This window comes from Saccostrea echinata, unplaced genomic scaffold (genome assembly GCF_033153115.1).
Source record: "Saccostrea echinata isolate AGI-Se365-2 ecotype Australia unplaced genomic scaffold, CSIRO_AGI_Sech_v1 ptg000001l, whole genome shotgun sequence".
NCBI classification, from domain to species: domain Eukaryota; kingdom Metazoa; phylum Mollusca; class Bivalvia; order Ostreida; family Ostreidae; genus Saccostrea; species Saccostrea echinata.
The window spans coordinates 13532707-13549102 of record NW_026889750.1 but is presented as its reverse complement, the minus strand read 5'-3'; the positions used below and the strand labels follow the sequence as shown (position 1 = coordinate 13549102).

Below are 16396 nucleotides of genomic sequence, written 5' to 3'. Positions count from 1 at the left end.
ATTAGATATTGTACTGACCAAGAAATAAACCTTATTAAGTGAACGGTACATTGTAAAGTCTTGAAAGTTTACTTCTAGGTAATTGATTTAGAACATTTACCTGAACATGAACATGTTTTGTTTTTTTTTTGTTATCAGCATTGCTAGTTGAAAAGAAAAAAAATTAAAATATATAATTTGAAGTCTTGAAGGTAGTAGACAATACATAGGCCAAATATTTCCTCAAATTCAATTTTTTAAAACTGATATTTTCTAGTATACAAAATTTCCCTGCATATGAATAGAATTCAGCCATTTTCTTTGCCCAGATAGTTGAAAATATGACCTATCCGACTCCTATAAGAAGACTTGAAATCAATCATTTAATTTGGACAAGTTTATTGTTTTAAGAATTATCAAATTAATCTATTGCAAATTGTATGATGCTGTTTATAAAGGTAACCTTTTTGTTATTAAAGTTCAGTAAAAGATATTGATACCAGTATATTTGAGTAAAATGTGATGTAAAAATAGAACATACATAGCCTAGGAATTGAAAATTCACATGTACATGTACTACACTTTAAGTTCTCTTAAGAGAAAATAAATTATATATTCATTTTTTAAGGGGAAAAAACAACAGAATGATTGAAATGGAACCCAGATTAAAATGGTCACCCGCGGGGCGCAGTGGTTAGAGCATCTGCTCTAGAATCGCGAAGTAAGGAGCTGATCCTTACATTGTGGGTTCGAATCCACTGCGGGATGTGGAGACCGGTCCTTTGGATGAGATCGTATAAACCGACCCACTGCTCAATGGCCCTGAGTGCCGAGTATAGATATAAATTTGCAGCTCTCCACCGGCAAGTGGTGGCGTCTCCATATGAGTGAAAAATTCTTGAGAGGGATGTTAAACAATAAACGAACAAACAAACAAACAGATTAAAATGTGTCAAAAAGAGGACAATTGAATAAACGGTTTAATATTTTGTCGATTTAGAAAAAATCAATGCCAAAAACTTAAAACAACCAGTAGAGGACACAATGGTATTTGACCTTTGACCTTTTGATATGACCTTGACCTTTATTGTACATAAGGAATAGAGCTTCCTTGTAAATATGTTCAAATGTCAGGTATGTATTTTAAATAGATGAAGAGATAATTTGCATTTAATAACAGATGGTCATATTGTATGTGGATGGCATGAACACCATCTAATTGAAGGCTTTTGATTGACCAATATATAGGATGTCTCTAATTTTTATGCCTCCGTAATCGAATATTCAGGGGTGTATAGTTTTTGTCCTGTCCATCCGTCTGTCTGTCTGTTTGTCTGTAAAAAAACTTTAACCTTGCCTATAAATTTTGGTTGGTTGGAGCTATGGCTTTCATATTTCACATGTGTATTCCTTGTGACAAGACCTTCCTTTGGGTACTAACATATTTGACCTCTTGACCTTGAAGTTTGACCCACTTTTGCAAAAATTTACCAAACTTTAACCTTGGCCATAACTTTTTAACAGTTAGTGCTAGGTGTTTCATATTTCACAAGTGTATTCATCTTGACAAGAACTTTCCATGGGTTTAAACATTTTTGACCTTTTGACCTTCAACGTAGAGTTTGACCTACTTTGAAAAACTTTAACCTTTGCCTTAACTTTAGAACAGTTGGTGCTAGCGCTCTTACATTTTGCTTGTGTATTTCTTGGGACAAAGTCATCCCCTGCGTACCATTAATTTTGACATTTTGACCTTAACCTTGGAGTTTGATCCACTTTTACAAAACGTTAACCCTGACCATAACTTTTGAATAGTTGGTGCTTGGGCTTTCATAATTATCAGATATATCCATTGACACAAGTCCTTTCTTTAGGTAACAAAATTTTTGATCTCTTGACTTTGAAGTTTGACTTGCATTTGAGAAACTTATACCTTTGCTATAAGCTGCCATACGGGAACATCAGTGTTTCACAAACACCATCTTGTTTTTTTTAAAGACAATATGGTCAAAACATGTCACAGTTTATTATATTTCTCATAAAGATCATTGATTATTGTCATTAAGGTGATATTATTTTTTTCTAAGGTAAAAAATGAGTTAAAAATTTCATTTTTTTTTCTTCAAAATATGCTGAAATATGGTGAAAACATATCACAGTTTATTATATTTCTCATACATATCATTGATTATTGTCATTAGCGTGACATTATTTTTCTAACATAAAATTGAGTTAAAAAATTTCATGGGTGTTTCGTACTCCCTTAAGCATTAAAGGACCAATTTCCATGCTAACAAAGGGTTTTCATAGTAAAAACGTGTCATCTCAAAGTTTAAAGTTATGTTTGCACAATGTATTCCTCTAGTGAATATTTGAGATGTGTACATCGAATTCCAACTATAATTTATGTGCCATTACTCTTCTTCAAGACGATGGTTATATAAAAAATGCTTTAACTCTTTATCAGATACATCTTACATGTATTTGTTACATGTATGTGTTCAAAATTGTTGCCATGGGATATGTTAATACATAAATACTTTCTTTAGACCAAAATTACATTGTCCATTTGGATACAAGACAGCAAGTTTTTTTTTTACTTTTACACACAGTCATTTCAACTTTTCTGAATTGCTGTAAACATTAATGATGGGACTCTGAACTTGTTCATAAATGTTATTTTTCGAAATTTAGAGTACGTTGCCATGGTAACCAGGTAACATAGCGACACATCTTTGCCTCATATGAATTAAAGGTATCAAATTCTAGACAACACATATAGCAAGTTAAAAGAAATTCTGTGACTGTGTATTCTCCTGCTCATATATAAGAGCCAAAGTATTTACAGAGAATGAATCTTTCAAACACTCAATGAAATCAAGTGGTTGTTATGTTCTCAAAATCGTTTCCATGGGAAATTTATATAACAAAAATACTTTTATGAGGTCCATAATACATTTTTAATTTTGCTTTACTGCAATTTTAGGACTAAATTTGAAATATTTCTTACCACTGTACATGAAAATCTGCCAAAATTAAGCTTTGCGGCCTTGTTGCTATGGTGAATTTGCCGTTGCCGTGGAGATAAGTAACTGTACAATAGTCTTTAATTTGCTAAGAAGTCTGATTTATGTTCTATCACTTTAAAATTTATTTCTAGTACTCTAAGATAACAATTTATACAATTTTTCTGTGTAACACTGCACAATTATTCACTATTTATTTATCAAAACATCCATTATTGTTGCTAGGCAACGGACACTAATTTTCAAAAAACCCACGTGTTTGAATTCGGATTTCATCAGAGACATTCCTCTACTTTTATGGGAAATACATGCAAAAGCTGAAATTTTTAGATGCAAATTTTAATTTGACTTTGAATGTTTCCAAAATCAAAACAAAACAAAACAAAAAAAAAAAAAAACAAACAAAAAAAAAAAAAAAAAAAAAAAAAAAAAAAAAATGCTGAATCATCAAAAAATGCAAAACATGTATATCTTCAATTGTCTATTACAGAACTAACTTAAAATCTGATATCTTCGTGTTGTTAAAACACTTAAAATATGTATCTTCTTTATGTAATAAAGAGGAATAATTTTATTCATATTTACATTTCATTTAAAGTCTTAAAAGATAAGTGACTTTTTGTCCTATCATATGGAAAAATTGGCCGGTTGCTAGGGAAAATTATTATTATTTCTCCCAAATTTTGTGAGCGCGATTACTCAGAGATGTTTCGATAGATTTTCACAACATTTTACAGGATAATAGGTTGATAAGTGAAGTTTATATAAAATTCCGTTTTTTGAAATTTTCACTTCCGGTCCGACATAATGGTCGAATTTCAAATTTTAAAATGGACTTTTGTCCGGCGTTTTTCTCTAAAACGGTTTTAGGTAAAGATTTGAGATTTTCAAGAATAATAGATCAAGATATTGGTCATACTATGAAATGGTTTTCGTTTGTTTCCGGTACTTCCTGTCCGAACCGGAAGTGAATTTGTGATCGGTCAATTTTTAACTTTTTTGTTTTTTAATATTTTTTCAAGATATTGTTAGGCATAACAGAAATTAGTCTACAAATACCAAATATATAATTTCTTTTCAAATCGGATTGCGCATTTTCAAGATTTTAGGTACCATCATTTTCCCCATTCACCTAGTATGTATAGAATGGGCAAAGAAAGATAACTCTGACTTGTATGTGAGAATAGAACTTTCGAGATAATTGCGGAAATAGTATCGATGACGTCGTTGATGTCTGCATTCTATTTAGACGTTCCATATTCACTCTCTTCTACATGCAAGAGTACGTTGGTTTCCACATTTAGTGGATGTATAGTATAAAGTTGCCAATGCAGTGTAAGACTGTACATATTGACAGTTATTGAAGAATGCTTATGTATTTACACATGTATATATATATCTAAAATAAACTGATTTATGGCAGCTAGCACATTCAAGTAAATATATACTATAAACTGTATACATTTATAGTGATGGAATGCAATTTTATCTCATATAGTTCAGAATAAGACTGTTACTAAGCCTTCTATAATGCAGTCGATGTTTTATTCTCTAAATACACTCTACGATTTGAATGCCAAATATTCCGATTTCCGAGTTTTATTTTCGATATAAAAAATACCGGTATAACATCCGCTAAAATGGAACTGAGCGATAGAAAATCGTAATACAGTTTTAAAACTTTTAGATATAAATTGAAACCCTTCACTTAAAATTGTGTGAAAAGGCGATTCTTGTGAAATACTCCAAGAGTTAATAAAATATTATGTGAAAAGGCGATTCTGTGTGAAATATGGTTCTGCTAGATGTTTCTTCTGAAAAAAGAATAATTACAGTGATAAAAAAAAATGCACAAGTCCATTGATATGTCGGATAAGTATTAAACTATCTTCGTCCTTTGAAGCCCCCCACCCTCTGTCTTGATTTATATTAGGAGAAGTTGGCGCAAATAGGCATTTAAATTATATATTCATTATAGATTTAAATCCAGAACATGTGGTTATATTTAATTCATATTCTATAATGGTAGATTATTTCTCATAATATGAAATTATGATACTGAAATGTTAAATTTAGATGTCGATTGAAAGAGAGAGAGAGAGAGATTCACTCTTAATCACACTTCTCCTATCCATATATATACAAAGACCAAAGAAATGTTCTATATATTTAATAAATGTTTTTTGATTTCAAAGTCAGTCATGATCACAACCTGTTTTTTTTCTGCTTAAAGTATCACACGAAGTGTTTGGCCTGTCAATCAAAATCACTTGACGCTGTATGTACTGCAGTATTCTATATGAAAGTAGTTCGAAATGATCTTTCGGTAAATTTTGATTCAACAAAGAGGTATAGCGCCCTTTCCCAGCATTTCGCATACTACCATGTTTTAAATGGAAAGTACCTATTGCTATAAATAGATTTACTTGATGCATATGCTGTATTGAAATTAGGAAACTAGCTTTGTGAAATACATGTACAGATACGGAACTATGTTTACATGTAAATTATATAAATTAAATATTTCTGGGTAAACCTATGCTCTGATTCGGGCTATAAATTCAAGACAAATACTTTCACACTGTATAGGAGATATTTCTCTTTTATTACTCCACAATCAGCCTCTCTGCGTACTAGTATTTGCATACATCAAACTACATCACTTTAATCAAATCAAAACATGTACATTTTTTCATAATTTTGATATTTTTAATCTGTTTGACATTTTACAGAATTATATTTTTTCTTGACTGTTTTCAAGATTTTTGTTCTATGGCCCAAATCACTATTCGTTTAGGGAACTACTGCTGCATCTTATCTATCCACTTTTTCTCTTCATGTGTCTTTTCTTCCAAAATGGCTGAAAATCCTATGTTATTATAAGTCCAGGTAACGTTCTATATGGTACATAGATAGGTTGAAACAATTATGTATAGATCTTTGTGTTTATTTCTGATGTGTATATTGATATTATGTGGAAAATATGATGATTAAAAATGAACTAGCTTAAGTAAAAAAAAAATTAAATATGTATTAATAACAATAGCTATCATAAATATAAATCCCTCCCCCCCCCCCCCCCCAAAATGAAATTGGGGGATTGAACCGTAGACCCAAGCACAAGAAGAGTTCAGCGTACACCGCTAGGCTACGCACACTACTATGAATTGCCGTGTCTTTTGTGTATATATAACCCCATGATTTATGTATATATAACCCCATGTTAGAGTCTTTCGGAAAATTGGATAACTGAAGTTTAAAATCAGCTTTTGATATAAAGACCAAGTTAAGCCAGAATGATTTCAATGTAACAGTATACATGTACCATGAAAAAAAAAAAAAAAAAAAAAAAAAAAAAAAAAAAAAACATTAAAGATTTGTCTAGTTCAAGTTGGTTCAAATACATTAATCTGTATTTTTTCAATGCCGATTCAATAATTCTCCGTATATCCCATGCAAAATATGTAAATTTCATTGATTTTGTTTGAAATAATTATGACTTTTTTGCTAGGTACTGGAATAATTTGTATTTGCTCATAGCTAGATTAACTAGATATAATAAAATATTGAAATATTTTGAATGTTTGTAAATGCACTATACATGTTGTAGGCCATGTCGTATACTAAGTGCGCTATACCTGTTTTGAAATAAAATAAAATGAAATAGGGACATGGGTAAAGGGTTAGAAGGTGCTGTGTGTTTATCAAACCTTTCAAATTCTTGCGTCTTGATCATATCTCTGTATTTTAAACTTCAATTGCTAAATAAGTAATTGAATAATCTTTCTTATAGTTATGTCTTTGTTGGTATGCTGTCAAATCATGATATCATTATTTTACAAAACTCAGTGACTTTAAGTTTAATGTTTACGAAATCATTATATGCAAATAAGCAAATCATCATCGAATTCAGAAAAAAAGGGGGGGGGGGTCTTACTTAGATCAAACAGCATTCATAATAGCTTGGAAAGGAACTGAGATAAGGAAGCTGACCCGTCTGCAGCACAGCTATATATATTCGCTAGTTTGTTTGTGTAGGCCCCCCTTTCATGATTACTATAAATATTTTGTTTTTTTAAAACCGGTAAAGGTGGAATATATTATTCTTGATCCATACCCTTATATTTTTTTATATCACCATCACAATATGCGGCGATCTTTGCCAGAACATAAATGTGCACTGAAAATATGACAAATATCCTTAAATGTACTCATTTCTTTTTTTTATCATTTAAATGTTTGCAAACAACTTTTTTAAATGCCACTCATCGTAGTTTTAATCCAATGTGTAAGGCGTGTCACACAAGCCGGAATATATACATGTACATATATTGAATGGAGTTGCAAAAGTTACTGAAAAAAACGCTACATTCCATACAGATTTCTTTGAATATTTTTTTATGATATACATATAGCTATCCATAGGTATACAAGATATTGGTCATGAAAATCAAAGTACCTTAAGTACTGAAAGGGTATTTTCTAGTTAATTCTTTCTTTCACCGTTAATATTGTATGTACAGTATATGTTTTTTTTTCTACATAGAAAAAAGCGAATTCTTACTGATTAATATAGAAGAACGGAAGACCTTTTTGTTGCCATAGCAACAAGAGTCTAGTTTCCTATATATTCCGATGTAAAACTTTGATCGTCCACTGTGGCCCCATCCTACCCCCGGGGGTCATGATTTTAACAAATTTAAATCTACACTACCTGACGATGATTCCATATGAGTTTCATCTTTCCTGGCCCATTGGTTCTCGAGAAGATTTTTAAAAGATGCCATTAATTTTTCACTATTTTGAAATAATCTCCCCTTGGAAGAGGCCGTGGCCCTTCATTTGAAGAAACTTGAATCCCCTTTACCCAAGGATACTCTGTGCCAAGTTTAGTTGAAATTGGCCCAGTGGTTCTGGAGAAGAAGATGACATTGTGAAAAGTTAACGACAACAACAACGCCAACGGCGACAGACAACGGACAAATTTTGATCAGAAAAGCTCACTTGAGCCTTCGGCTCAGGTGAGCTAAAAATCAACAACAAATAAAAACTAGGCATATTCCAAAAGGTTTTAACCTAAACATGCATGTAAAACTCCATCGTACCAACTGTCTGGAGTCTTTTTAAGAAACTTGGACCTTATGAAATATTCTTTAAAACTATAATAATATCAAGAACTAGAAACTCATTGTGAGCAATGAGAGGTCTTCCGTCCGATTCTGAAAATAAAAACGTTAATTCAAGATTAAAAGGTGTTAAAAGAAATTCAGACACTCTGGAGATTTAACCTTGGTCGTCAGCCTGTCACGATCGGAAGTAACGGCGATACAAGATTTTCTCGCGATTCAAATAAACTGATGACTGACTATCAGTCCTGAAAGTTTTAGACTTCAGTGGTTTACTGTTGCTGAGCAATATTGTGAGAACAAATTCTTATTTTGAGGACAGGTAAACAAGCGACCGGAAGTGAATTTTATAAAAAAAAAAAATCTCTGACGTTTCTTTAGACATTTGCAGTATCTACAAAATGCATAAAAACATTTCAAGTACTTTATCGATAAGTAATATTTATGAGAAGTTAAATATCGAAATAACGTAGTTTATCACCTAAAACTGGAAGTTGACGTTTTTGTTTCGGGTGGAATCTAACATATTTCAAAACAGCGAAAGAGATGCAATAAAGTGATGCAAACTTTAATTTAAAAAGAAAAGTTAAAATTTTTGATTGCTTTGATCACTTCCTGTGACAAGCGGAAGTTACAACTGACGCGTTTAACCAAAATGGTTTTGCCTACTCCTCAAGGTCTGTTACTCATAAAAATTTGGTGTTTTAATCTTTTACCTGTTTTTGAGATCTCGCTCAGACAACTTCTCATTTTGAGGACAGAAAAACTTGCAACTGGAAGTGAATTTTTTGAAAGATATTTGAGGTTACTTTAGACATTTGCAGTCCGAATAACATATTTAAAATTCATTTCAAATACTTTATCTATAAAGAATATTTATTGGAAAGTAAAATAATCAAATTATTTAGTTTTTCTCTTATAACCGGAAGTTGTTGTTTTTGTTTCCGGTGGGACCAACATCTTTCGAATCTGCGAAAAAGATGCAATAAAGTGATGCAATTTTTAACTAAAAACAGAAAAAATTAAATTTTCGATTTCTTTGATCACTTCTGTGGAGACGGAAGACCTTAATTATTTACACGATTTACATTTTATGCTCGTCCATACAATTACCACCTAACATTAATGTTAAAATGACATCTCTAATGATTGAAAATTTAATTGGCGAACAATTGACCACTTCACCCGTCCAATTCACTGTGTTTCACAATTGTCGATTTTCTGGAATCAAAAATTACCTAGGGCAGCTTACTGTCTTATCTGGTCTACCTTAGCTCTGTGTGCACTGACGCGAAATTTTGTTCCTAGGTGCGTTGTAAAAATAACCGTGACAAAGAAAACACAAGATATGTCCATTGCTAAATAATGATTTCTAAACTTAAAAAATTTCTTTTTCGCCTCTTCATAAAAAAAATGTTGAAAATGTTTTTAGCTTCAGAATTCGACGATCGCCAAGTCAATTTAAAATGGTCGCCAATTTGGCGACTTATAGAATAATTTTAGGTGCCAATCAAAATGTTTAGGTGCCATGGCGACTAAATTAGTCGCCAATTAGAGCCCTGTTAATAATATAATATACAAAAGTGTGTCGCGTCTCTGCAGTCTTCTCTAGGTCTTTTTACGGACAAATTATGGAATTGGATTCCTCTTGAGAGTGGGAGTTTAATGTACACATGTATCGGTAATATGAGTTATTGTTCTTGGCTCCCATTGGTGGGGTACCTTTGTCTTTGTCAACCATCACTTCTCCACTCTGATAGATGCCTTTAGATGCAGTCCCAGTTTGCACCTAATAGAGAATAGTTGTGTGGGCTTTTTTTTGTTTTGATAGGCCTTGTATCCATATATAATTGTTTAACTATTCTAACACTGCAGTTCACACACAGATGTTATCTATATCTTTGTGAACATTTCCTGAATTTATGATAGGTATTTGTTTTACACTACTCATCTCTTTTCCAGTTTTTTCAATAATTCTAGTAAATTATCAGAAAATTCGAAAATTGACTAAAAATTTTTATTTTTTATCTATATCATACTCAAAATCATATTAAAATTCATAGAACATTCTAGCACATGTGCAAAATTATGAGGAGCTACACATACCTACGACTGACAATTAAATAACTAACACATGCCATCTAAATTTTGATAAGGAAAAGCCTACGGCCTAGGTGAGCCTTTATCAATCAATTTAATTGACATTTAATTTATTTTTTTTTAAACCTCATTTTACGTATATTTTGTTGTGGATACAATAAATATAGTTTTTTTCCCTTTAAAATATGTGAATTTGGAGACCTATATGAAACCAAAACATTTTCCAGTTACTGTACATAAAATTGTGCAATAATCAAATATTTCAGTCTTGTCAGAATTTTAACATCTCATCATCTTTTACCTAGCTGCTGTTTCATGCTTCGGATTGTATCAACTAACTGTTTATCACTTGGTCCACACTTGGATAAAACAAAACTTAATTCCTCCTCACTGTGATTTTCAAATGCTGTCTCTGCTGCTTTTTTCTTTTCCCTGCACAAAAAAGATACACAATTTTGTTTATTCAAAGTTATTTAATTTTTTTTATTAAAATTTGTGCATATAAGGAAGAATGTAGTTTCGTTCATTGCTTTTGGCACAGGAAATCTCCATAAACAAAAAAATTTGCATGGGTTTATTTATGAAAAAAATCCCCTTCTCAAAATTTTGTTATTACAGACAAGCATAGTCCTTGAAAAAGACTTTTTTGGAAACAGCTAGTTTAACAAGAGGACCAAGGGTCTTAACGGTCACCTGAGTATAATGTAACGATCATCCATAGATTCAAACAAAATAAGCTGATAAATAAAGTTTTGTTGCCCAAAACCAAGAGAAATTGGATAATCAGGGATCAGCAAAATACTAATTTAGTACTCAACAACAAATCTTAAAAGTTGATCTATTTATTTGCCTGTATTTTCCCCCATTTGTCACTATCCTCATGCGGACTAAACAAAACAAGAGTTCTACAGCACTATCAGTTAACTCATTTCATTCCCCATTGCATTGGCCTCTCTTGCTCTTTAAAGATTATTTATTGTACAAAGATATGGTATTTTTGTACCATTTTCATTTATCTATTATTTAAAACTTTTCCCCACCATTAAAAGCTATAACAGTACTTTTGTATTTTGAAATATTATAAAATTTCTTGTATAATTCTGTTATTCAATTGTCCTTTTAATTTACATTATTTATAGTGATTAACTATTATAGGTGAATAGCAAAGGGGAATAACTTCTTTCAGTAGGAATCAATAAATTGACCAAAGGGTACAGAATTTCAAAATCTGGTAAAAACATCCCTGCTTATTACAAATTTAAATACTCTATTTGCCTCCTAGATGCCCAGGAGCAGAGAAGATTTTCAAGGAAATAATCCATTTTCACTATAGATTCAATATAGCCCCACCCTAATACCAAAGCCCCTGTCCAAGGGGCCAATATAAACACAATTTTGAAAGAGTTGCCCTTGCTCATCATAACTATATACTTGGTAAATATACCTAGGGACAGAAAAGTAGATTTCAAAGAAACAATGCACTTTCACTACTTAATACCTAGGAGCAGAGATGAAGATTTTCAAAGAAATACTGCACTTTCACTATATAATCAATAGAGCCCCCCCCCCCCCTATTCTGGAGAACCCCTGACCCAGGGGCCATGAAATTCACAATTTTGGAAGAGGCACCATTGACCATCATAACCATGCACCTAGTTTATCTGCTTTGTATAAAGGGGGAGAGACAAAGATTTTTAAAAAATTAATGCATTTTTATTATATGATCAATAGAGCCCAACCCTAAAACCAGAACCCTTGACCCACGGGCCAAGATATTCATAATTTTGAAAGAGGCACCCTTGCTCATCATAACTAGGAGCAGAGAAGATTTTTGAAGAAACAATGCACTTTCACTATATAATCAATAGACCCCCCCCCCCCCCCCCCCCTTCACAGAACCCTTCATCCTGGGGCCAGAAATTTTACAATTTTGGAAGAGGCACCCTTGATCATCATAATCATGCATCTAGTTTATCTTCTTTATATACAGGGGGAGAAGAAGTTTTTTAAAGAATTTATGCATTTTCACTATATGATCAATAGAGCCCACCCTAACACCAGAACTCCTGACTCAGGGACCATGAAATTCACAATTTTAATGCATTTTCACTAAATAATCAATAGAGCCCTGTCCTAACACCAGAACCCCTGACCCAGTGGCCATGAAATTCACAACTTTGGAAGAGGTCCCTCTCCTCATCATAACAATGTACATTGTTCATCGGCTTAATACCCTGGAGCAGAGGAGAAGATTTTCAAAGAATAAATGCATTTTCACTGTATAATCATAAGAGCCCTGCCCCAACACCAGAACCCCTGTCCCACGGGCCATGAAATTCACAATTTTGGAAGAGGTCCCCCTCCTCCTTATAACTATGTACTTTAATCATCAGCTTTATACCCTGGAGCAGAGGAGAAGATTTTCAAAAAATTAATGCATTTTCACTATATAATCAATAGAGCCCTGCCCTAACACCAGAACCCCTGACCTAGGGGCCATGAAATTCACAATTTTGGAAGAGGCCCCCCCTCCTCATCGTAACTATGTACTTTGTTCATCGGCTTAATACCCTGGAGCAGAGGAGAAGATTTTCAAAGAATAAATGCATTTTCACTGTATAATCATAAGAGCCCTGCCCTAACACCAGAACCCCTGTTCCAGGGGCCATGAAATTCACAATTTTGGAAGAGGCAACCTTCCTCATCATAACTATGTGTTTAGTTTGTTTGCATAATACCCAGGAGCAGAGGAGAAGATTTTTAAAGAAATAATGCATTTTCACTATATATTCAACAGAGCCCCACCCTAGCACCAGAACCTCTGACCCTTGGGCCATGAATTTCCCAATTTTGGTAGAGGGCTCAATGTTAATTACAATTATATCAGCAGTTTGACTACTTGATGTCCAGGAGTAAAGAAGATTTTTAAAGATTTCATTAATTTTTGTGGTTTTGGCCCCACCCCTCAGGCCCCAGGGGGCAGGGACCATGAAATTCATAATTTGTGTTCCCCTTCACCCATAGGTACTATATGCCAAAATCGTGTGAAATTGGTTGAGCGGTTTCAGAGAAGAAGCTAAAAATGTTCAAATGTTAACGCACATAGCACGTCGATGGACAAAAACAGATAGCAATAGGTCACCTGGGTTTACTCAGGTGACCTAAAAAGGTAATTTTGAACGTCTTTTACAAGTCTCCAGTTCATATCTTAAACCGTTCCTTAGATCTTTAGAGGACAAAATTTAATTTTAAAATCAGAAAATTGTTCATAACTTGGCACAGAAACTGAATTTACAAAAAACAAGGAATTTTATATAAAATTCATATAAAGACCTTTTATCCCTGAAAATTTCAAAGAAATTTATTGAATAGTTTTTGAAAAATCGTGTGCGCAAAATTTTGTCTGAAAAAAAAAAGAATAATAAGAGGAGAAGATTTCAAAGAATAAATGCATTTTCACTGTATAATTGTAAGAGTCCTGCCCCAGCACCAGAACCCCCGTCCCAGGGGCCATGAAATTTACAATTTTGGAAGAGGCACCCTTTATCATCATAAACCATGCGCCTAGTTTATCTTCTTTATATAAAGGGGGAGAAAAGAAGATTTTCAAAGAATTAATGCATTTTAACTATATAATCATTAGAGTCCCGCCCTAACACTAGAACCCCTGACCTAGGGGCCATGATATTCACAATTTTAAAATAGGCCCCCTCCTCATCATGTACTTAGTTCAGTGGCTTAATACCCAGGAGCAGAGGAGAAGACTTATTCAAGACCTCTTTTCAGTACTCAGGTGTACACCTATGGAATGAACTTCCCCAACACATTAGACTCTCTCAATCTCTACGAGCATTTAAGTGTAATGTACAAAATTACATTATCAGCTGTCGTACAATTATCTGAGCACATATAAGTTTTTGATATTCTATCTACAATGTTATATGTACATATTACCAGACATGGACTCTCTATTCATAATGTTCTGATTGTAATTCCTTATGACTGTTACATGTTGAATTGTATATTTACATGTGTATTTGTATCCTTTGTAATTGAAATATAGAAGGCCCAGGGGAAGAATAGATCATGCAGGTTACCTTCTTTAAATAAAATATTATTATTATTAGTAATTGTTCATTACGTTTTCGAACATAATAATTAATCTATTGAGTTTAAAATATGATGTGTAAATTTATTTCCTTTCTTTTCTAGAAATAACCATTAATACACGGACATCTTTGATTTAACTGACGTACCTTAAATTCAAACAAAGCATGCAAATGTTATATGTACTCGGCGAAAACCATCAAACAATCAATCAATACATGCAAGTTTTAAGTAATTTTGGTATATAATGTTCATCTTTGCCACCACTGATTTGGAAAGGAAAGGATCATAAATACAGATAGTTGTAGAAATTAGAATATCTACATTAAAAAGAAAGAAAACTGATATCTATGTGTACAAACTTTCTGATGAAAATATGGTTATTTTTAATAAAAAGAATATACTGAGTAGAATAGAACTAAATTCTCGCATATATTCATTGGTTTACCTACACTACAAATATGGATAGTAAATCCAATGTCTACTCGTCAAGACATTAAAAACAAAACTTAAAGGGAAGTTAGATTAAGCATTACATGTGTTACAACAGTGGGTGTTATTTCAATAGTGGTCACACATATAAAACCGCTATTGAAATAATGTCCGCTATTGAAAGAATTATTATACCCCCCGCTTGAAAAGTGGGAGGGTATATAGTAATTGGGATGTCCTTCCGTCCGTCTGTATGTTGTCCGTCCATCCATCCGTCTGTTAGGCTTTGGGGAACCCATCACTTATCTGCAACTCCTCTTATATCACTGAATGAAATTTAATGAGACTTTCACAGAATCTTTGTTACATAATGCCATTGTGCATCTTCTATTTTACTTTTTGATCTGACACTTATTTCGGGTCTCCCAGAGCAAAACATGGACTTTGCCATTATAATCATATGGGAAGTGGGGGGGGGGGGTATCATTTAGTGAGCTCAGTGCTCACAGTACCTCTAGTTTCAATAGAGGTTGCAGCAATGTACCCACTATTGAAATATCGATCACTACTGAAATAAATATTTCAATAGTGGATATTATTTCAATAGCGGTTTCATACGTGTTGCCACTATTGAAACAACAGCCTCTTATGTTATAACGCTTATACTTAGTTCTCCCCAAAAATTGATTTGAATGTATACCCCAGTATATAAGTGAGAATTTACTTCTATTCTATATCATTTTGATTAAAAATAACCATATTTTCATCAGAAAGTTCGTACACATAGATATCAAGTCTATAATAAAAAGATTTTGCCTAATTAAATGAAGCTTATAGGGAATGGGGCACCAAAATGGTGTAAAGGGAGTGTTTTGGGAACATCTGTAACAGTCTCCATTACAATTAGAACTAGTTGAGATTGCAAATGTCTAGAGTAACTTCAAATATTTTTGTAAAATTCACTTTCCGTTGCATGTTTTCCTGTCCTCAAATGCATTTTTCTCCACACAATTGCTTGGCAACAGAAAACAAATAAGATCCAAAACTTTCAGGACTGATAGTCAGTTGTCAGTTTTTAAGCATCATGTGAAAATCATACGTTGCTTTCTTTTCCAGTCGTGACAGGAAGTGATGTTAAAAAAGTGAATTTTTCAAGTTTTGTTGGTTTCTACAGATATTTGGGCTAATATTGATGTTAACAAACAATTTCCACCGGGAATTCCGGTCAAAAAACACAAGTATTTTTATCTTAACTATTAGGGATGATAGTATAAAAAAAAATTTAGATGTAAAATAAAATTTTGATTTATTTGGAGCAATTTCGGTCATGACCAGAAGTAAATGAAGAAAAAAGGAAAGTGATCCAGAAATCAAAACATTCCTTTTTCAAACTGTAGTTAAATATCTTTGGATGCCTTGAGATGACTTTATTATCATTTAGAGTTATCAAATTGATAATATTGTTTTTTTTTTTCAAAGGAGTCACCCCCCCCCCCCCCCCCCCCAAAAAAAAGGCCCAAGGACCTTGAATCGCTCTTCTGATAAACTGTACAACCTATCACTTCTATCTAAGTATCCTGTATATTTAGATAAAGCCTTGAAATTCCAAAGGAGGTAATCATGACC

General features: G+C 32.9%; 1 protein-coding gene across 1 annotated transcript in view; it reads right to left on the bottom strand.

Moving 5' to 3' along the window:
- Window positions 1-10134: 10134 nt before the first annotated feature.
- LOC133185339 (vacuolar protein sorting-associated protein 16 homolog) overlaps window positions 10135-16396 on the bottom strand; it is a 765182-nt gene continuing 758920 nt past the window's right edge. The window contains exon 22 of the mRNA XM_061320487.1: window positions 10135-10663. Within this exon, the coding sequence (XP_061176471.1) occupies window positions 10522-10663 (142 nt within the window). The 3' untranslated portion in view covers window positions 10135-10521. The remainder of the gene's footprint in view (window positions 10664-16396) is intronic.